This window comes from Equus caballus, chromosome 4, assembly GCF_041296265.1.
Source record: "Equus caballus isolate H_3958 breed thoroughbred chromosome 4, TB-T2T, whole genome shotgun sequence".
NCBI lineage: Eukaryota > Metazoa > Chordata > Mammalia > Perissodactyla > Equidae > Equus > Equus caballus.
The window spans coordinates 9,585,340-9,609,184 of record NC_091687.1 but is presented as its reverse complement, the minus strand read 5'-3'; the positions used below and the strand labels follow the sequence as shown (position 1 = coordinate 9,609,184).

Sequence of the window (23,845 nt, the reverse complement as noted above, 5' to 3'; positions counted from 1 at the left end):
CTTAACAAAGGAAATACCTGTTTGAGGATGAGGTGACCGTAAATTAGAGTGTGCAGTGATAGGCTCTGAATTATGTCAGCAATGGACTTCATTCATTTGTGTACCTTTTGTTTTTACTGACTGAAGAATATGGGACATCAAGGTGCTTCTGGATTTGTTTTTTAGTCTTTGGTCCTTGCTGGTATCTACTAACATGAACTGACTCTACTGAGAGCTTCCTACATAGAAGTCATTGTGCTGTGTGCTGCAGGCATTTCCTGGTTTATTCTCATAATACTCCTATGATGCGGTACAATATTTTTCTCCATTTCATAGATGAGGACAATGAGTCAAAATTAATTAAGGCCATTGCACCGTGTAAAAGGGATATTTCCACAGGAAGAGACTCAGCCTTGCAGTTCACTGAATAGCCAGTCTGGCTCACCATCATTGTCATTAATTATTTCTCGACATCACATATTTCTTGCAAAACTTCAATGGGTATTAAGTGCAATTGTACTCTATCATCATAGCCACAATCAGGGACATTTAGGAAGGACAGCTGAGTGAGCCATGACCTCCTAAAGTTTCAGAGAATTTGGATTTACCACTTTCTTCCGTTTTATGTTATGCCTTCTTCATAAATCCTCACACCCAGTGCACTGTGTAGACCACCAAATTTCCATGGATCGTACTCTTCGTAAGAATTGCATGCAGAATGTTTAATGGCTCAGATGCTTCTAAATCAGAATTCAACTTTATATTTGTGCTTATCCCTTTGATGTCTGGGGTATTAATTGCACTTGGAGATGCAGAATTACAAGGTACCTAAGAGTGTTCTTGAAAGTCATGGTGATGAGATTGAAATTTGGTCTCTAGTACATACTAAATGTAAGACATCAGGCAAATTACATCTCTATCCATAGTTTATTTGCAAAATGGGAATGAAAATAATAATCTCATAAAGCAAAATCTCATAGGTTTTTGTAAAACTTAAATATGATTAAAGCTTTGCTTGTAAAGATTTCAGAACAAGTTTTTGGCATTTGGTTAGTGGTTAATGAAGACTGGATATTATTAATACCTAGAGACATGGTGGGGGTGAAGAAATGCTAAAAGCTATTTATCGCGAATACTTTATTCCCATTGGACTCATTCAATAAAAAACACAGCATTACTTTTCATATCTTGGAATGTTCTAAGTGAATTTAGCAGAGGTTGTTGATTGACATGACCTGTAAATGGGATTCTTAGTTGTCTTGTTGTTGTTTTCTGTGGAGGTGGTGGGGGTAGATGTCTACTTTTGGGTTTGGGTGGTGGAGTGTCACAGCAACGCAGGTCAGCAGAAATAAATAACTGACCACGTTCCATTAATATATGCCATCTTTTCAACATAAGAGGTGAATCTAATCATCTGACTTCTCTTAGACACCCTGCAGCTCACCAGCACCTATGCCTATTACGGCTACCTCCTCCTCCTCCTCGTGAGCGCGGTCTACTTTGCCATCATCACCATCTGTTTGCTTAGGAGAACAGCGGCCTGTGCCAATGGAAAGAGTTTGTAACAGACGGTGGCACAAAGAACTCAACTTTTCTCATTGTTTAGTCTCCCTAAAACTGTCTGCCGAGGATCTAGCTGGGTTTTCTCTCTGGCTTTCAGTTATTTCAGGGCACATGTGTACTTTTCCATTACGTTGTTATTGTGTAGTGATTTTTCAAAGCACTGGACAAATAGAGACTTTTACTCTGTAACAACAATGAATGATTCTATTACGCAGGGGCAGGGCCATGGGGTAGTCCTTTAGCACCCCTGTCTCCATGATCTCCATCAGCTCCTCCAACAACCTAAATACCTATGCCTTCTGAGTACAGACAGCATGCAGCTATAGTCATGTCCCTTAGGGCCGTTTAACCAGATGACCACCTAGGACCCTTCCATTTTACTCATTCTGAGCCTGATATCTTTGCTATTTGAATTCTCTACTTTGTTTTCCATAACAGCCACAATAAAAAATTCAAAAGTCTACTTCTGTCTGTGTGTAGTTTAATTTGATGTTATTTAACTGAAAGTCCAGGGTAAGAAACAGCAGGACACCTGAGCTATCAGTTCCAGCATTGGCTGTAATGATGGTCAATGCCACAGTTCTAATTCTTCTTAGACAGTGGTCATGATGCTTTCCTTAGAGCACTGGCTCCAAGAGGAGCCACACCCAAAGGAAGGTATCCAGGTTATGTCACTTTCAAAGATCAACAGGTACGTACTCTTTTGCTTTGAGACATTCTGATTATGTCAGTATAACATCTAGCACAACTTTCACTGTGTGTACTCAGCTCTACACTAGTGTTTCACAAGCACTGTGGTCTCTGTTTGTCACAACAAGCCCATGAGACCTGCATTCACAGCAAGAGGCATTGTGGTGGAGGGGTTGAGCCCCTGGACTTTGAAACCCCAGTGTCTGGTTTGAATCCTGGGTCTAGTATAAGCATCTGTGTCCTCAGGCAAGCTATTCGAACTCTCTGTGCCATAATTTCCTCATCAGTAAAATGGAGTTACAGTGCCCTGCCTCCTGGAGTTGTGTGGATTAGATGAGTTGATACTGCCTGGTACTGGCAAGTCCTTAACAGCATTAGCATCCACTGTTGGCAGTTCTACTTTGGAATAGTAGACACTACACAACACAAAACACCAACAGTCATCTGTAATCTTATTTCCCCACAGACAGGTTAGCTGTGGATGGAATAGGGACTGTGACCTTCTACTATGCACCAGGCAACCCCGTTAATCCTCTAAGAACCCCTGAAGGTAGATAAAATTATAGTCCCCAGTGTAGATATGGAAGAAATTAGCTTTTACACTCAAGGTCACCGTTTTGTAAGGAATAGTCATTTATTTTTTTTTTATTTATTTATTTTTTTTAATTAATGTTATGATAGATTACAAGCTTGTGAGATTTCAGTTGTACATTTTTGTTAGTCATGTTGTGGGTACACCACTTCCCCCTCCGTACCCTCCCCCCACCCCCCCCTTTTCCCTGGTAACCACCGATCAGATCTCCTTCTCAATATACTAATTTCCACCTATGAGTGGAGTCATATAGAGTTCGTCTTTCTCTGACTGACTTATTTCGCTTAACATAATGCCCTCGAGGTCCATCCACGTTGTTGTGAATGGGCCAATTTCGTCTTTTTTTATGGCTGAGTAGTATTCCATTGTGTATATATACCACATCTTCTTTATCCAGTCATCAGTTTCTGGGCATGTAGGCTGGTTCCACGTCTTGGCTATTGTAAATAATGCTGCGATGAACATAGGGGTGCAACGGACTCTTGAGATATCTGATTTCAGGTTCTTAGGATAGATACCCAGTAATGGGATGGCTGGGTCATAGGGTATTTCTATTTTTAACTTTTTGAGAAATCTCCATACTGTTTTCCATAGTGGCTGTACCAGTTTGCATTCCCACCAACAGTGTATGAGGGTTCCTCTTTCTCCACAACCTCTCCAACATTTGTCGTTCTTGGTTTTGGATGTTTTTGCCAATCTAACGGGGGTAAGGTGATATCTTAGTGTAGTTTTGATTTGCATTTCCCTGATGATTAGCGATGATGAACATCTTTTCATGTGTCTATTGGCCATATTCATATCTTCTTTTGAGAAATGTCTGTTCATGTCCTCTGCCCATTTTTTGATCGGGTTGTTTGTTTTTTTGTTGTTAAGCAGTGTGAGTTCTTTGTATATTATGGAGATTAACCCTTTGTCGGATAAGTGGCTTGTAAATATTTTTTCCCAATTAGTGAGCTGTTTTTTTGTTTCAATTCTGTTTTCCCTTGCCTTGAAGAAGCTCTTTAGTCTGATGAAGTCCCATTTGTTTATTCTTTCTATTGTTTCCCTCAACTGAGGAGTTACAGTGTCCGAAAAGATTCTTTTGAAACTGATGTCAAAGAGTGTACTGCCTATATTCTCTTCCAAAAGACTTATTGTCTCAGGCCTAATCTTTAGGTCTTTGATCCATTTTGAGTTTATTTTGGTGTGTGGTGAAAAAGAATGGTCAATTTTCAATCTTTTGCATGTGGCTGTCCAGTTTTCCCAGCACCATTTGTTGAAGAGACTTTCTTTTCTCCATTGTAGGCCCTCTGCTCCTTTGTCGAAGATTAGCTGTCCATAGATGTGTGGTTTTATCTCTGGGCTTTCAATTCTGTTCCATTGATCTGTGGACCTGTTTTTGTACCAGTACCATGCTGTTTTGATCACTGTAGCTTTGTAGTATGCTTTGAAATCGGGGATTGTGATTCCGCCGGCTTTGTTTTTCTTGCTCAGGATTGCTTTAGCAATTCGTGGTCTTTTGTTCCCCCATATGAATTTTAGGATTGTTTGTTCAATTTCTGTGAAGAATGTTCTTGGGATTCTGATTGGGATAGCATTGAATCTGTATATTGCTTTAGGTAGTATGGACATTTTAACTATGTTTATTCTTCCAATCCATGTACAAGGAATGTTTTTCCATCTCTTTATGTCATCGCCTATTTCTTTCAAGAAAGTCTTGTAGTTTTCATTGTATAGATCCTTCACTTCCTTGGTTAAGTTTATCCCAAGGTATTTTATTCTTTTCGTTGCGATTGTGAATGGGATAGAGTTCTTGAGTTCTTTTTCTGTTAGTTTATTGTTAGTGTATAGAAATGCTACTGATTTATGCACGTTAATTTTATACCCTGCTACTTTGCTGTAGTTGTTGATTATTTCTAATAGTTTTTCTGTGGATTCTTTGGGGTTTTCTATGTATAAGATCATGTCGTCTGCAAACAACGAGAGTTTTACTTCTTCGTTACCTATTTGGATTCCTTTTATTTCTTTTTCCTGCCGAATTGCTCTGGCCAGCACCTCCAGTACTATGTTGAATAGGAGTGGTGAAAGTGGGCACCCTTGTCTTGTTCCTGTCCTCAGAGGGATGGCTTTCAGCTTTTGTCCATTGAGTATGATGTTGGCTGTGGGTCTATCATATATGGCCTTTATTATGTTGAGGTACTTTCCTTCTATACCCATTTTACTGAGGGTTTTTATCATAAATGGGTGTTGGATCTTGTCGAATGCTTTCTCTGCATCTATTGAGATGATCATGTGGTTTTTGTTTTTCATTTTGTTGATGTAGTGTATCACGTTGATTGACTTGCGGATGTTGAACCATCCCTGTGTCCCTGGTATAAATCCCAATTGATCATGGTGTATAATCTTTTTGATGTATTGCTGTAATCGGTTTGCCAAAATTTTGTTGAGGATTTTTGCATCTATGTTCATCAGTGATATCGGCCTGTAGTTCTCCTTCTTTGTGTTGTCCTTGTCAGGTTTGGGGATCAGAGTGATGTTGGCTTCATAGAATGTGTTAGGGAGTTCTCCATCTTTCTCAATTTTCTGGAACAGTTTGAGGAGAATAGGTATTAAGTCTTCTTTGAATGTTTGGTAGAATTCTCCAGAGAAGCCGTCTGGTCCTGGACTCTTGTTTTTGGGGAGGTTTTTGATTACCGTTTCTATTTCCTTACTTGTGATTGGTCTATTCAGATTCTCCATTTCTTCCTGATTCAGTTTGGGGAGATTGTAGGAGTCTAGGAATTTGTCCATTTCTTCCAGGTTGTTCAATTTGTTGGCATATAGTTTTTCATAGTATTCTCTTATGATCTCTTGTATTTCATTGGTATCTGTTGTGATTTCTCCTCTGTCATTCCTGATTTTATTAATTTGCGATTTCTCTCTTCTTTTCTTGGTGAGTCTGGCTAGGGGTTTGTCAATTTTGTTAATTCTTTCGAAGAACCAACTCTTTGTTTCATTGATCCTTTCTATTGTCTTTTTTGTTTCAATATCGTTTATTTCTGCTCTTATTTTTATTATTTCCCTCCTTCTACTGACTCTGGGCTTTGTTTGTTCTTCTTTTTCTAGTTCTGTTAGGTGTCGTTTGAGGTTGCTTACGTGAGCTTTTTCTTGTTTAGTGAGGTGAGCCTGTATTGCGATGAATTTCCCTCTTAGGACTGCTTTTGCTGCATCCCAAATGATTTGGTATGTCGTGTTCTCATTTTCATTTGTCTCCAGATAATATTTGATTTCTTCTTTAATTTCTTCAATGATCCATTGTTTGTTGAGAAGCGTGTTGTTTAGTCTCCACATTTTTGCACCTTTCTCTGCTTTTTTCTTGTAGTTGATTTCTAGTTTAATAGCGTTATGATCAGAAAAGATGCTTGATATTATTTCAACTCTCTTGTATTTATTGATGTTTGCTTTGGTTCCCAAAATATGGTCAATCCTTGAGAATGTTCCATGTGCACTTGAGAAGAATGTGTAACCTGCTGTTTTTGGATGAAGTGTTCTATATATATCTATTAAGTCCATCTGGTCTAATTTTTCATTTAATTCTATTATTTCCTTGTTGATTTTCTGTCTGGATGTTCTGTCCATTGGTGTTAATGGTGTGTTGAGGTCCCCTACTATTATTGTATTGTTGTTGATGTCTTCTTTTAGTTCTATTAAGAGTTGCTTTACAAATTTTGGTGCTCCTGTGTTGGGTGCATATATATTTATAAGTGTTATGTCTTCTTGGTGGAGAGTCCCTTTTATCATTATATACTGTCCCTCTTTATCTTTCTTTATCTGTTTTGCTTTGAAATCTACCTTGTCTGATATTAGTATAGCGACACCTGCTTTCTTTTGTTCATTATTCGCTTGGAGTATTGTTCTCCATCCCTTCACTCTGAGTCTGTGTTTGTCTTTGGGGCTGAGGTGTGTTTCCTGGAGGCAGCATATTGTTGGATCTTGTTCTTTGATCCATCCTGCCACTCTGTGTCTTTTGATTGGGGAGTTCAATCCATTTACATTTAGAGTGATTATTGAGACGTGGGGGCCTACCACTACCATTTTGTGTCTTGTTTTCCGGTTTTCTTCAGTTTCCTTTGTTTCTCGTCCCATGGTTTAATCTGTTCTGATGTAGAGCTGCTACTCTCTGTTGTTGTCCTTCTACTTATCTCCTCTGCTCTTGGTTTTGTAGCCCCTTTCCTTTTTTGGATTTTTCAGGAATGAGGGTTTTCCTGAGGATTTCCTGAAGAGGAGGTTTTGTGACAATGAACTCCCTTAATTTTTGTTTATCTGGGAAAGTTTTTATTTCTCCATCGTATTTGAAGGATATTTTCGCTGGGTAGAGAATTCTCGGCTGTAGGTTTTTGTCCTTCAGATTTTTGAATATATCATTCCACTCTCTTCTAGCCTGTAAAGTTTCTGCTGAGAAATCTGCTGATAGCCTGATGGGGGTTCCTTTGTAGGTTAGTTTCTTTTGCCTGGCTGTCCTTAATATTTTCTCCTTGTCGTTGACTTTTGCTAGCTTCACTACTATATGCCGTGGAGTTGGTCTTCTTGCATTGATAAAGTTTGGAGATCTATTGGCTTCTGTCACCTGAAGATCCATCTCTCTCACCAGATTTGGGAAGTTCTCAGCCATTATTTCTTTGAATAGGTTTTCTGCCCCTTTCTCCTTCTCTTCTCCCTCTGGTATACCTATAATCCTTACGTTGCATCTCCTAATTGTGTCTGATAATTCTCGGAGAGTTTCTTCATTTCTTTTAAGTCTTGCTTCTCTCTCCTCCTCTGCCTGCATCAATTCTATATTGCCATCTTCCAAATTGCTAATTCTTTCCTCCATATTATCGGCCCTACTGTTCAGAGCATCTAGATTTTTCTTAATCTCCTCTATTGTGTTCTTCATTTCCAATATTTCTGTTTGGTTCTTCTTTATCGTATCAAACTCTTTTGTGACATAGCTCCTGAACTCGTTGAGTTGTCGGTCAGAATTCTCTCTTAACTCATTGAGAATCCTAATGATGGCTGTTTTGAAGTCATCATCATTTAGGTTATATATCTCATTTTCTTTGGGATTGTTTTCTGTGTATTTGTTACTTTCTTTCTGTTCTGGAGATTTAATGTATTTTTTCATATTGCTTGATGATGTTGATTTGTGCCTCCACATGGAGATAGAGTTTAGTTGCTCCTTTCACTTGTTTCAGCTGCTGCGGTGGGGGGAGCAGCTGTTTATACTTCACCAACCAGGAACCCTGTCCGTAGTTGCTAACTGGGCCTGGGCCCCTCTTCGTAGCCACAGTGGCCCTTTGGATTCCCTCCTCTGCCGTGGGGGCCGTCACGGGGGGCTTCAGGCTGCAGGTGCCTACTGTTGTTGCCCACCTAGATGCGCTCTCTCCTTGGGGTCTGCAACGGTGTTATGGGCTTTTCCAGCGGCCAGGGGTGGGATCACTTATATTTGTCACTCTGTTGCTGTCGGCACCCACCAAATCTCACTTGTCCTCTATGGGTCGCAGGAGAGCTATTGGCATCTTCTACAGTCTGTGGTTAGTACACCTAGCTATGCTGCTTTTGCCCTGGGGTCTTCCAGCCTTGTGGCTGGCGGCTGGGTGCCTTCTACTGGTGCTGTGCAGAGGCTTTCCCTAAGGCTGCTGTGAGCCTGTAGGGTTTCCCCCTAGGCTACTAAGCTGGGTCTCTGGAACTCTCTCCAGCCCCAGTCCTCTCCGAGATCTCCGGCAATCCCTAGCCTCACGGGGTGGGCAACGGCAGCTGGGGGTCGCCCCGCCCTCTGGGCTTCTCTCCGGGCCTCTCCCGGGAGCCCTGAATGCTCAGCGTGGCCCCTCTGCTAACGGCAGACAGAGAGTTTTGTCTGCTGCCCGGGCGGAGCTCCGGCGCTTCCCCTCCGGGTCGCCGAACCGGCCTTTGAAAGTTCCCCCGCCCTGGTCCTCTCCGAGATCTCCGGCAACCCCTAGCCCCACGGGGCGGGCAACGGCAGCTGGGGGTCGCCCCGCCCTCTGGGCTTCTGTCCGGGCCTCTGCCGGGAGCCCTGAATGCTGGGCGTGGCCCCTCTGCTAATGGCAGACAGAGAGTTTTGTCTGCTGCCTGGCGGAGCTCCGGCACTTCCCCTCCGGGTCGCCGAACCGGCCTTTGAAAGTTCCCCCACCCCGGTCCTCTCCGAGGTCTCTGGCAATCCCTAGCCCCACGGGGCGGGCAACGGCAGCTGGGGGTCGCCCCGCCCTCTGGGCTTCTCTCCGGGCCTCTCCCGGGAGCCCTGAATGCTCAGCGTGGCCCCTCTGCTAACGGCAGACGGAGAGTTTTGTCTGCTGCCCGGGCGGAGCTCCGGCGCTTCCCCTCCGGGTCGCCGAAACGGCCTTTGAAAGTTCCCCCGCCCTGGTCCTCTCCGAGATCTCCGGCAACCCCTAGCCCCACGGGGCGGGCAACGGCAGCTGGGAGACCTCCGTGCCCTCCGTGTCTCTCTCTGGGACCCTCCGGGCGCCCCGAGCACCAGGCTGGGTCTCCCCGCCAATGGCGGGGAGAGACTCTCCCCGCGGGCTCAGGTGTGCAACTCCAAAGTTTCCCTCTGCGTTTAGGAGTAATTGCGGGGGGTTTAGGTAGGGTTCTGGTCACCTGTTTCCACCGTCGCTCCTCTGTTGTGTTCTCACTCCTGCCCTAGATGTGTGTGGATCCTCTGGGGGCGTCCGTTGGAAGAAAGCCGCTTGCGGGTACTAGGCTGCCCGTCGGGGTCAGAGAGTTTTCACCTATTTCCACATCCTCCCGGAGGAAAGTCCATCCGCCTTCCGATGTATAGTCGCGTGGGTGTCTCAGACGTCCTGAGATGCTGTCTGGATATCCTTTGTCAAGCAATAAGTGTCCAAATAATTGTAGACTCGAAGGGCGAGAGACAAAGAGGACTACTCACGGCGCCATCTTCAGGAATAGTCATTTAAAGCCAGGTCTCCCTGAACTCAGGACCAATATTTTCTTACCTACTATTGGGTGGCTTTCCCTTCAACCACTGTCAACTGCAAAAAAAGAAAACAAAGCCAAATCTGTACAGCTTCTCTACTAATGGCATCCTCCAAGACATCAGTGAGAGTTTTCTTAAGGACTTGTAGGTGCATCTGTGTTTTCTCCTCTGTACAAACTCTGTTATTACCTTTATTGCTCCTTTGATAACAACAGTTGGAAATCCTACTTTATTTTCTGTTGGTGTGTCTCCTAGATATGCAACTGCTTTTTTGGGGGATGCTAATGAAAAAGATTGAGAGCATCAGGCAGAACAGCCCCAGTGAGGTGCTGTCTGTGTTCACCACTCTGACTCCTCAGCTCCTCCCCTAGACGGAATGGGCCTGCAGGTCCTCAGAATCACCTGTGGAAGCCTCTGGTAGGGTCCAGGTGCATTTATGAAGTAGGAGGAAGATTATACATCCTTTTCTGTCATGTGCTTTTCTGCCACAGCAGGACTGCCACATGACGTGGTGGGAGAAACGCTGGCCCAGAAGTAACACCTCACAGCCCGTAGATAGAGCCTTAGCTCTTTGGTCTGGCTCTAACTGGCTGTGTCATTTGTTTTTGACCATGTCACATTGTCTAGATTTACCCAGCTTTAGAAGAATGTGTTCAAATAAAATGATATCAGGTTTCTAGTATAATTTACACATTCAATTAACATCCCAATGAAGTAAGAATAGCAAAGTCTGGTCTCGTGCTCACTGGCACTGGTCTAAGTAAATGTTAACTTCCTTAACTTTCACAAGAATCCTGTGAGATATGTACAATTGTCTGTGCTTTTATAGATGGGGAAGCAAGTAGAGAGGGGTAAAGAAGTCCCCTTAGTTAGACAGCTGATAAGAAGCAGAGCTGGGATTTGAACCCAGCAGCCTGGCTGCAGGAGCTCTGCTCTTAACTTCTATGTTATTTGCTCCTAGAGTAGAGGCAGGTCACTTTAGTTTCAGTTAAGACAGAAAAGTTTCCCTCCTTAGCAGGCTAAGGGCTGGTGGAGAGGACTGCCTCACTGCCTGTCCACACTCCTCTCCTTGCTCCCATGCTGTTCCGACAATCTCAGAGTCACAGGCCAACCTGCCGTGCGATGTTTCGTCCTAGCTAGTCTTTGATACGCTGACCTCCACCCACCCATTGGCCCTCTGTGATTGAAGTCCACGGCACTGTGCTGCATGAAATGAATCCCAGAACAACAGGGTGCATCCACAGGTGTGCAACGGAAAACTAGGCAAAGATTTACACAATTCCACATAAAAACACTCATGTCTCAATAGTCTTTATAGAGGAAGAGTCTCCATACACTTCTCAACTGTAACAAAGGGAAACCTCGAGACAACAGTTCTAAAAATTTCCTGGTTATGAATTTTCCCTACTGTTTGGAATTATTTTCCTCAGGGACTTCATTTTGATTAAGTGATATTTGACATTCCCCTTTATATTAATCAAAATCCCATATAACGGTTAATTAGAAATTCTGAGTAATGAGATCATCAGAGATATTACACCAACATGATATAATTCACCCAAAAGGCTAGAAACCTAACATTTTCATCCACCATGAAATCTTATCTGGGTAGTGTATGGTCTCTGCCATATCCTGTTATTCTATTTTTTGCTTGTTTGCTGTCTTTTGCTTTGTTTGAATAATGGCATGTCCCTACCACGTGTGAGCATCAGGAATTCTGCTAGTAAGTTCACGTGCTTTACGTCTAATGTTCTCACTGTACCACATAGGGGTATCCCACTCATGTCACTGATGAGAAGACTAGGTTTCAGAGAGGCTAAGAAATATGCTTGTTATTAAACATGGAGTAGTACCTGAGTCCGCATGACTCCAGGTCTGCCTGACTTAAGACCTGCTGTGTTATCCATTATCCCAGGGACTCTCTTCTTGGGAGCCTTTAAAAACTACTACGGCACAGACTTCATCACACGCCAGGCACTGGACTTTAACAAACTTCCTTCAGTAATTCTAATGTGCACCATGGTGGAGGCCAGCAAGTGACTCAAAGAGCTCCTGAGCTCCAGCGCTGCTGTCCCAGATCACATGCAGTGAGGAGCTGTCACAGATCTGATCGCACAAGGGAGAACGTTCTGCAACCTGGAAAGTGTTCTCACCATTGCACCCATCGATTTCCTAAGGAAACAAAATGTATGAACTAAGAGTTATGTGCAAGGATGTTCATTCACTGAGGCACCATTTATAGCATCTGCAAGTTAAGCAAACGCCCAACAAGAAGCTACAACATAAACTAAAGGCTGTGACATGACTGTATAATACACATCTTCAAGAAGTGTAGATTGTTTAAAGAAACGTAAAATTAATCAGAGAGTGTTGTTGAAAAATAATATGCATATCATGACCCTATAAAAATTGTCAGATAATACCTGCATGTGGTTGAAAAATTAAAACACTGAAAAATGCTTTACGGGATCTTGCTTCAACCACTGTCTCTATGTCCTCCACTTCTTACAGATCATACTTCTATTTCTTGTGCATCCTTACAGTTTTGATTTATGCAAATATGAATGTGTATATATAAATATATTTGCCTGTATGTATTCTTATTTCCTCCCTTCTTACACAGAGCTAGTAAATGGTCTACATTCTTCTGCACTTCTCTTTTCCCTGAAACATTCTAGAGCTCTTTGCATGTGAGTCTAGAGGCACACTGGGCCGGCTGCTTGATATTTCACTGGTGAATATCAACACTTTATAAAATCAGTCCCCTGTGATACACCTTTGGCTCATTTCCTATCTTTTGCTCTTATACGAAATGCTGAAATTCTATTAGTGTTTTCTGTCATTTTGAATGAGTGAGTTGGTCATTTTGATCGGTATTGCCAACTTGCCCACAATAGAGAGAGCACCATTTTTTACTTCTACCAAATTGTCGGTGAATGCCTAGAGCGTGCCTCAGGACTTTGCAAATATGACAGGTGAAAAATAGTATCTCGTCGCAATTTTAATTTGCTTTCTCTTACTATGAATGAGGATAAGCATTTTTTCATATATTGACAGTCTGTGTGTCTATTTCTGTGACATATTTGTTCACATCCTTTGACCATTTTTTCTATTGAGTAATAATACGAACTTCTTTGACACTCATTTATATGTGTCCTGTATTTCTACAGTCATAGGCATAAAACAAAATGTTCAGTATATGGTAGGAGGGTGCAAAAATGATAAGAAATTGTACATTTTCTAATTTTTTCTACTTAATCTTTGAAAAATAAATTTTTTTTTTAGATTAAAAATAGACATCATCTTGTTTGAAACTGGGAAACTTTTTTTCTTTCTTTTCTTTTCCTTTTTTTTTTTTTTTTGAGGAAGATCATCCCTGAGCTAACATCTAATGCCAATCCCCCTCTTTTTGCTGATGGAGACTGGTCCTGAGGTAACACCTGTGCCCATCTTCCTCTACTTTATATGTGGGACGCCTGCCACAGCATGGCTTGATGAGCGTTGCCATGTCTGCGTTTGTTTTTTGTTTATTTCTTGGGATTCACCTCAATTTCTGTGAAACACTTTCTTTTGGAAACCAAGTAGAGATTGGCATTTGGAAACAAAATAAGACCCACCAGATACAAGAAAGATTAATTAGATCTACTCCTTGATTCTCATGAATCTGAGCAGATTCTCCAGGCCCAATCCCTGGCCCTCTCCTTAGAGACCTGGAACTATATCTACATTGGGAAAGAGTAGAAGCAAAGAGGGGAAACCTGTATATCTCTGAGAGCTTTGTGCAGGTGACGTCACTGCCAGGCACTACTAGGCAGAGTCTCTTGTGGCTTCCAACATCTGAGCAACTCCGTTCCGCATTGGGTCTGGGCTGCCCTGAACGAGGCGGCAGAGAGAGGGAGAGCACAGGTGGTGGAGGCGACAGACTGGGCAGTGGGAGGGGGCTAGTGTGGCTGCTGATGTGTTATTTTCTCAGGCTTCTTTTGTGTACATGCTCTGTCTAATGTGGTTGATTCTAGGAAAATGCTCACACTCAAACCGACCCCTACATGTTGGGGTTGTGCAAGCAGTAGCTAGGGTGTCATAACATACATTAAGGACAGTTAAACCACAACCAACTTTGCTCATTTTCAAAAGGTCATGGCTAATGGGAGGAAAATATCCATCTACACACATATGATTGCTGTCAAACATACTCTTAGGCTCTGGGTAGGGGGTTCCCTGCTTTTTACACACAGAGTTTACTCCAATTAGCTGCAGGGCGAGTTGAGAATCTTACGTGCAGGACTGTTCAGATGCTGCATCTCAGTCCACTCTCATGACCCTGTTGTGAAGGAAAGAGCAGACAGGACTTCTTGGAGCACTAAGATCACCCTAACAGTCCACCAAGCATCTGAGCTCTTTCATGGTGTTTGATTTACTGAGGCTGGTACATTTGGGTCTAGACGAGTGACACAGATTTGTGCCTGTGAACCTGTTAGCGTGGATAGATGGTAGACGTGGGCAACAGTGAAGGGCTTTTTCCCTCACAAGAACACAGAGATACAGAGGCACTGAGTTCAACTGTGTAATTGAATGTCATTTACTGAATCATATGGGTCCCTCTAATGAGTCAGAGTCAACCTGAGCAAGGCTTAATAAAGGACATTAATATCAGATAAAAGTGTGATTGGGTTCATTTAGAAGAGGGTTGTTCAGTAATGTGAGCTTAAAGAGCAAATGTCCTCAGCCTCACCCACCCAAGTGTGGTAGCGAGTGGGTGCCCAGGCCCACGGACTCAATCTGTCCATCCCAGGGAGAAGTGGAGCTCTATTGTTGATATCAACACTTTAGGCTTTCATGGTCTGGCTTCATGGGACATTAAATTCATACACTTCATTCTTCTTGGTCTGTGCTCTGAGAGCCAGCTTCTGGATGAGCCTTGGCTTCCTCTCAGGATTGGCTGCATCTGCTAGTTGAGCCCAGTACGTCTGGAGGAGAGCTCTTTCTCAGGTTAAATTAATACACTGACGTCCGGCTTAGACATCATCTGGGGGCTGGGTGTATATGTGACTCCACTCTTGCATTAGGACATTAAGAAGTTCTTCCTCATTAGGTCCCAGCCTTTCAGTTGTATTTCTGTCATTTGGCCCATTCTTTGAACAAGCACAGATAGATTTGATTAGATCTGCACAAATGGCCAGTTTCCACCCAAACCAACACCATTCCCACTAAACACAATTGAGTTTTTCTTCAATGACTTTATGGATATTGAAAGAAAACTAACAGACAAGCTGTCTTCCTATGAAGCATTGAGGTGAAATTCATGTTTGTAAAAATATATCACCATATTTTGAGGGCTAATCTTCCTCAAAGAAATAAATGAAAAAAAAAGTGGACTAGATGAACAAAATGAACTATTTCAGCACTCAGGAAAGGACAAAAGGCATATAGCAATCTGAGAAGTGCTTATCCTTGAAAAACTGCAGAATTGATGCAACAACAGTGGTGTTCGTGCCTAGAGCTGCTTCCATTCCTTCCCCACCCACCAACACCCGGTTCAATGGTCATGACAGTTGTCTTGCAGGTTAGGTCAGGCCATGAAGACTGGAGGAAAATCATACAGTTGAAGGGAACTCACTTGATTTGGAGTGGGAAGTGATGGGATGGTGAACTGACAACCTCAGTGCTGTGCAAGAGGGAAGGGCCAGAGGCTCTGCTTGTTTGAAGTTGTGGTCCTGGCTGCAGTAAGCATATGCTTGGCTGAAGCTGTGTGCATGCTCAGCAGAGACCCAAAGTGCCTGAGCTAGACAAATGCTCCTGGTCAACCCTGAGGCTGTGAGCATTTCGGGAGGAGACATGAAAGGATTCAGCAAAACATACAAGCTGGGGAAGACTCAAAATGGCCTGAAATTTGCATGTGCTATCCAATACACACATATATCCTCTTGGCAGAGGACAGAAGTCTTAATCAAGTCCTTGAGCACAATCTATGACTAACCATAGGCTACCACGAAGCTTTGGGGACGAAGGGTGACCCCTAAGAAATTAGGGTTAAAATTAAGTGAATTAAAAAGAAAAAAAAAAACTGAGAACAGACATCAGCAGTCACATACCACAAGGGACATAATTTCACAGATTTAGCTCAGGTAAGTTTCTAAGCAACAAAACAGCAATAGCAGCAAACTTATGGGAGAAAAACCAGAATCTAGAGTTCCTAAAACATATTTTCAACAAAATATTGTGTAATAAAAAATTAGAAGACAGGCAAAAGTCAGAAATGTGTGACTAATCTCAAGAGAAAAATCCAAACCAAAACCTGCATTTCAATCCAAACTGTCTCTGAATGTATCCACATATTTTATTTAGAACGACTTCAAAACAGCTATGATAAATATTTTCAAAGAAATATAGAAAACAATGTTTAAATTAAACTAGGACAACAATAAATCAACAAACATGGATTCTCAAGGAGGAACGTTACAAAATAAACAGGTTAAAAAATAAAATCGAGGGGCTGGCCCCGTGGCCGAGTGGTTAAATTTGCGCGCTCCGCTGCAGGCGGCCCAGTGTTTCGTCGGTTCGAATCCTGGGCGCGGACATGGCACTGCCCGTCAGACCACGCTGAGGCAGCGTCCCACATGCCACAACTAGAGGAACCCACAACGAAGAATACACAACTATGTACCGGGGGCTTTGGGGAGAAAAAGGAAAAAAAAAAAAATAAAATCTTTAAAAAAAAAATAAATAAAATAAAATCGAGTAGAAAATTATAATAATTGAAGTGGAATATTCAGTAGAGGGGGTTAAGAGAATATTCAAGTTGGCAAAAGACACAATCTGTAAACTTGTAGGTACAGCAATAGAAATTATCCAATCTGTATAACAGAGGGAAAAAAGGATGAAGAAAAACTGAACAGAGCTCAGAGGACTATGAGAGAACATCAAGCACACCAACATACATGTAATGGGGCTCCCAGAAAAAGAGAAGAGGGAATAAGAATTATCAGGTAAAATATTTGAAGAAATAATGGCCCCAAATCACCAAATTTGTTGAGAAATATTGATCCACACATCTAATAAGCTAAGAAACCACTGATTAGGATACATACAAAGAGATCCACATGTGGACACATCATAGGAAATCTGCTTATAACCAAGGAATGCATGAAAATACAATACTTTAAAGTTTATGAGATGTCACTAAAGCACGCCTAAGGGGGAATTTATGGATTTTAATGCCTATATTGAAAAAGATAAAAGATCTAAAAATCAATCATGAAAAAGAAGAGCAAGCTAAACCCAGCCCAAGCAGAATAAAGGAGATAATAAAAATTTGAATGGAAATAATTGAAATGGAAAACAGAAAACTGAGAGAAAAACCAATGAAAATAAAGGTTAGTTCTTTGGACATATCAACAACTTTGACAATCCTCAAGCTAGAATTACAAAGCAGAAATGAGAGAAGACAGAAATTACCAAATCAAGAAAAAAAGGAAGCATATCACCACGAATCCTACAGAAATTAAAAAGTAATTATAAGATAATAGTATACATAATTTATGTCAACAAACTGGATAATTTAGAAGAAATTGATAACTTCCTAGAAAACATGAATTAACAAAACAAACTCAAGAATAAGTAAAAATTCTGAATAGACCTATGTAAAAGAAGTGAAGAAACTGAATTATTAATTCAAAATGTTTCCACAAAGAAAATCCCTGGCCCAGATGGTTTCATTGGAGAATCTATCAAACATTTAAAGAAGGAGTAATATGATCCTTCACAGGAAGGATTCATTCAGAATATACAGGTGTTGGGAACACTTCCTAATGTGTTCTATGAGACCAGCATATCAAAGCCAAAGGCGTAAAAAGAAATCCACAGATCAGTAGGTACAAAAATCATGAGCATGGATAGAAAAACCCTCAAGAAAGTAAAGCAAATCAAATCCAGAACCGTACATAATGGATTATAAACATAATCAAGTGGGATTTTTCCTGGATGCAAAGAGTTGACTTCACATCCAAAGAGCAATTGATGTCATGTACCATATTAATGGATTATAGGACAAAAACCACAGGATCATCTCAGTCAACGCACACAAAAAGTTTGAAAATTCCAATGCCCATTCATGATAAAAACTCTCTACACACTAGGAATTAAATGGAACTTCCTCACCCTGACAGAGGGCATCAGTGAAAACCCACAGCTACCATCACACTTCATGTTGAAAGACTGAATGCTTTTCCCCAAAGACCAGGCACAACACAAGGCTGTCCGCTCTTGGCACTTCTATTCCACACTATGTTGGAGGTTCTAGACACTGCAATAAGAAAAAAACACAACTGAAGATATCCAGCAGATTGAAAAGGAAAAAGTAAAATAGTCTCTATCCACAGACGACATGATCCCGTATGTAGAAAATTCCATGGAATCCACACACATAAAACCAATCGAATCTATAAACAAGTTTAGCAAAGTCACAGACAAACATATTCAACATACAAAATATCAATTGTATTTCTATATACTAGCAATGAACAATTTGAAAATGAAAGTAAAAAAACAAAACAATTACATTCACCATGGGGCCAAAAAGAGTAAAATGCTTAGGAATTAATCTAACAAAAGAAGAACAACTCATATATGCTGAAAACTATAAAACAATGCAGAAGGAAATTAGATAATATCTAAATAAATGTAGGGAGAGTCCATGTTCATGGATTAGAAGACTCGGTATTGTCATGATGGCAATTCTCCCAAAACTGATCTATAAATTCAGTGCAGCAGGCTTTTGGGGCAAAAATTAACAAGTTCATCCTAAAATTTACATGAAAACACAAATGACCTAGAATAGCCAAAATAACTTTGACAAAGAACAAAGTTGGAGGACTGTTATGGTCACCCTGCAAAAGTGGTGGGGTGAGGGAACGCCCCAAAAGAGATTTGGATGTTGAGACTGATGATGCCACACACACCAGAGGGTCTGACAAGGTTCATTATTTAGAAAATTGAGATCATTGCGGAAAGCAGGGCAAGCCTTTCAAACAAGGCCTTACAGAGCCTGATTTCAAAGTTACATAAAAATAAAATCACAGTCATCAAGCCACTGTGGTCATGGGACAGTAAGAGCATACAGGTCAATGGAGAGAACTGAGACTCCAGAAATAAACCCTGACATTAACGGTTCAAGAAGCTTTTGAGAAACGTTCTGAGTTAATTCAATGGTGAAAGCATAGTCTTTTCTACAAATGGTGCTGAGACAACTGGATATCCATGGGTAAAAGAAGGAATTTAGCTCCTTACCTCGTCCATACACAAAAATTAACTCAAAATAGCCAGGAGGGGGTGCTAGAAGGTAGTATAAGTAACTAAATGCAGTCAAAATACCGTATTTTAAAGCAGGAAGCAGGGAACTGAAAACAAATAGGAAGTATAATAACATCACATAATGCATTCAAATGCAACGGCCCACTAAGGACAGAAATTAATCTCTGAATCACAAACAACCAAGTGGGTTACTTAGGACACAGGCCCTGGAGATGCGCAGACTTGGTTCAAATTCTTGGTGTGCTCTTTATTAACTAGGCAACCACGAGTTAAGTTACTTAACCTCCCTAATCCTCTGTTTCATCCGCAAAATGGGGATCAGTAACACCTACTTTACTCTTGCAAGGAAGGAATAAATATGCACAATGTTTGACATTCAGAAAATGATATTTGTAATCGTTTCATGGATCAGTGATTTCTGTTATGACTTAAAAAATTAACTTTTACAAAAGGTGAACTGCTCAACTGAAAAATGTTACAAGAAATTTCTACTACCTTTTGAGGTCCACCACTATTAATTTAACGACTACTCTTCAAGAATATCTTCTGCTCTTTGCTTGCTGGCATGTGAGAGTTATTTTTGAGTTTCTGCAAACTTTCAGAAATTTTCTTCCTGGTCCCTTACACTTTACAGTTTAAAAAGAAAATCTATAAATATATACTGAGTTCTGTGTACATTGAATGGATGGTGACATGGGTTTTGGAATTTGTTAGACTTGGGTTTGAATCCAGGCTCCATGACCCACTTCATAAGTGACCCCGAGCAGATGAAACCTTTTCTAAGATGCCTATGATCTCATCTGGCAAATTGGGTTGATTATAACTACTTTGAAGTATTGTTATAAGGATTAACTTGTTACAAGAATTAAATTGTACCTAAGATTGACTTAGATAGCGTCTAATTAAAAAACAAACAACTTGGCACAATCCTTGACACGTGGTGGATGATGAATCCAGAGGAAGTGTCATTATTCCCACTTACAGAGACTTTCCCAGGACACATTCTCCGAGTGGCAGTGCTTGGACCCGAGCTGTCATGCTCTCTTTTTCAAAGTAATATAACCTCACAGAGTTACAAGGTCTCACGTCAAACTCTCCAAAGGGTCCTTTTTGTCAGCTCTGTCCTGAGAAGGACCATGTCCCCTCAGCTCAAGGTATCGGATTACATCCTCTGCTGCCCAGGGAGCTGGGCTCCCATGCTGAGCTCATGACTGGTCCATTCACAGGGAAAGGAACTCTGGAAGGCTGGCACCACGTGGAGCGGATCAGAACCTGCAGTTCCCTGAAGACCGCACGCACCTGGCAGCCACAGCGCCTGTGGGAAGAGCAAGCAGGATGAGAAGATTTGGTGGAGGTTTCTGGGATACACTCAGCTTCCCTGGAAACAGTGCCTGCCCAGCCCTGCCCCAGCACTGGCAGGAGATGCTGCTGCTGTCTGGGAAGCTGCAGGGCGGCACAGAGCAGCACAGGGCCCAGGGACAGGAACTGGGCCCCTTTGTCCTCTTAATGTTGCTTCCTCTCTCCTCCACCGTCAACTCCTATTTTAGTCTCATGTGATGAGTAATGATTTGATTAGAGTCATTGCTTCCCATCTCTGTCTGAGGCCAGACTGACTGTATGAAAATGTTCAGGGACAGCTCCTTTTAAACTTCTATGGAAAGAAAATACGCTGTATGGCATGAGGAGCAGTGCAAAGGTCTGTGTCTGGGATACAATCCTGCGAACCTCTGGCCACCAAAGAGGAGGGCGTGAACTTAACCACCACGCCCCCGAGTAGGCCGCCCCCAATTTCTTTTACTAAAGTTCCCAGATTCAGGACCACTCCCTGCACCAGGGGACAAGCAGCTCATCCATGGCTTTCCTGGCCCCTCCCTTGGCTCAGGCTGTCCCTCCCTCTGCTCTGGGCTCTCAGGGCTCCTGGCTCCTCCTCTCCTGCAGAGGGCCTGCTCTCAGCCTGCCCCAGGAGGCTGTCAGGAAATGGGCTGAGCAGAGAGGCAGGCTCCTCCCCAGGCCTCCCCCAGCCCCACCCCCTCTGGGTCATCAGCTGGGTGGTCTTCTAGGAGAACCCCTCAGTCACTGCTGCCTGTGACAGCTGTGCAGAGCCCGCCTGTGACTCTGTCCTTTTGTCCTTGGCTCCCTGTCTTCGGAGCAGGACTGGTGTGTGAGAGGGTGTCTGCCCCTCCTGTCGTCTGTCCCTTTCCTTCTAAGGCCCGAGGAGGAAGGCATGCTGTGGGCTCTCGCCCTCCTTCTAGCTTTCCTGGCTCCTGGTAAGTGTGCTGCCTCCACGTTCCTAGGATTTTTCTCTTTTTTGGCAACGGGAGGCCGTACTGAGGAATTCTATGAGCTCTTCCTCATTACTTTTTGTCGTTCCCATTGCAGCCACTCAGGTATCTTCCAACATGGAAGGGATACAGATGGTATTCATCAGGCAAGCTGGGTCATCTGTTTTGATCACTTGTGATCTTAAACAAAGCAGCGACTACATCCACTGGTACCAATACCAGGAGGGGATGGCCCCACGACGACTTCTCTACTACCAGTTCTCCAGCTCAAAGGTTGTGGTTGAACCTGGAATCAGATCACAGAAATACCAAGCTTATGAAGGCACAGGGAGAACCTGTAAACTTTATATCCAAATTCTGGAAGAAAGTGATTCTGCTGTGTATTACTGTGCTGCCTGGGAGAGGCACAGTGATAGCAACCTCCTCTATCCTGCACTGAAAATTTTGCTTGTGGCTGCCAAGAGCAGCCTTGACACGCAGGATAGACCAGCCCTTGCCCCCTTCCTGCCCTGACTTCACTGTGCTCTGAACATGAGAGACCCTGAGCTCAGCGTCCAGTCTTCACCCTCCTATCCCACTGGCCTCCCTTCTCCCCCATGAGCCATAGCACTTTTCTAAAGATGGATCTCCCATCCTCAGGCCTTAGGCAAGCAATCTGGCAGACAGCATGTTCTTTCAGGTCTCCTAGGAGCTGGTGGAGTCCATTCAGTCCGCGTCCTGGGACAGAAAATGTCACCTAGTTTTGATCTCTTTGAGGAGACATTTAGCAGAGCAGTGTGGGAAGGCTAATGGTGCCTAATCATTTATCCAATCATTTCCCAGAGAAAATGGCTGGGAAAGGAGCTCCTGCCTTCCTCAGGAGAATGAGAAATGATGGAATGAAGACTTTGGACTTCATGAAGACCTCAAGCTGGCATCTGACTTATCTCTTAGACAAACTGATATTTCCTTCACCATAACCAACCATGGCTGTTGAGACAGTGAAAGTGTAGGAGCAAGGTGATTGCGGTAGAGATGCCAACCATTGTGTTCTACTCACAGCTTCTTTTGAAGTTCAGCCTCACCAGAACTGTTCTGTCCTCAACAAGGAAAGCCCAAGCTCCCTTCACCCCTCCCCCAACCTTGACTTGGCCAGGTCCTAAACTGGAATGAGTCTATCAGATTATTTTTTCTCAATAATAAAATTAAGGGACACTTTGGGTGAACAATCAAGCAATGAATAGCGTATATTTGAATTGAAACATCATAAACAAAAGTGTTGCAGCTGCCATATTCATCCAAGTTTAGGGTTATAAAATTAACACCAAAGTACAGGAATGCTGGATTCACACTTGTGTGGTCTCTTGCATATTGGATCCTCCAACTTTCTGCCAGATCTCTTAACCTTGACTCTAGCTTAGAGTTGAAGTTTCTAGAACAGTGTTTCTCAAACTGTGGTCCATGGCCCACCTGCCTCAGAAGCACCTGGGATGTTTGAATAAAAGTACAGGTTCTGGGTATCACCCTATAAAATAAGTTAGAATTTTAGGGTGAAAGGTGAAATGTGTGTCTTTTACTGCCCTCTGCACTGATTCTTATTCCAGTTGGTTTTTCAGAGCTGCTGTCCCAGCAGGAACAGATAGGGTGACCTCTCTCCCTCTCAAATGGGCAGGTCCCCAGCCTGACACAAGAATGCATTCTAGAATGGTGCTCATGGGCTTCCTGCCAACACACAAAGCCCTCCTCTCTTATCACACCATGGATGCTGCTGCTCTAACAGGTCATCACATTTCTCCATGACAATCCCACCAGAACCACAAGTGGAAACTCCAGTTCCTTCTCACTGCTGTGACCTCAGGCAAGAAGAATTGTCCACTGCATGAACCAGCTTTAACTGGCTCTACTGTCTGACAAGCCATGTACTTCTACTTTTTTGCAGATCTATGAAAGTTTATTCCTTACCTTGCAATATTCAGAAAGCTTGCTCCTTACCTTCAAGCATAAACATATTCTCATTGATATGTTTCTAACACTGTTAAGGCTTTGTTCTGCACATTTATTTCTTTGATCTGGTTTGAATTGAATTTTTGTGTACAGGAGTAAGGTAGGAATCTGACTGTGGAGATCCAATTTCTCCTCCAAATTATTGACGAATCCGTTATTTCTCCCCCTGTTCTTCATCACCACCCCTGTGATAACTAAGCTTCCAGAGGCTCACACAGCCCTTTCTGTCCTCTCACTTCCTTTCACTGCATGTGTCCATTTATAAGTGACAGTGTCTGTAGGGAAACAGCTGGAGGTGGAGTCACTGTGTATGCACAACTTTACACATTGGACCAAGTCCCTGTTTTGTCTATTCCTGTGCCAGGAACAGAGGATTCTGATTAACATAACTTTATAATAATTCTTGCTTTTCATTAAGAAAGTTTTCTTGCTTTTTCCCCCCCAAATTTTGTTGGCTTTATTTTATGCATGAATAAACCCCCAATCTATGTACAT

At 42.5% G+C, this 23,845-nt stretch overlaps 1 gene segment (V, D, J or C); it reads left to right on the top strand.

The window, feature by feature from the left end:
* Positions 1 to 2,005, top strand: part of LOC100062436 (T-cell receptor gamma chain C region DFL12-like) — a 56,207-nt gene extending 54,202 nt beyond the window's left edge. The window contains 1 exon segment of the C gene segment in view: positions 1,408 to 2,005. Within this exon segment, the coding sequence occupies positions 1,408 to 1,544 (137 nt within the window).
* The last annotated feature ends 21,840 nt before the right edge of the window (positions 2,006 to 23,845 follow it).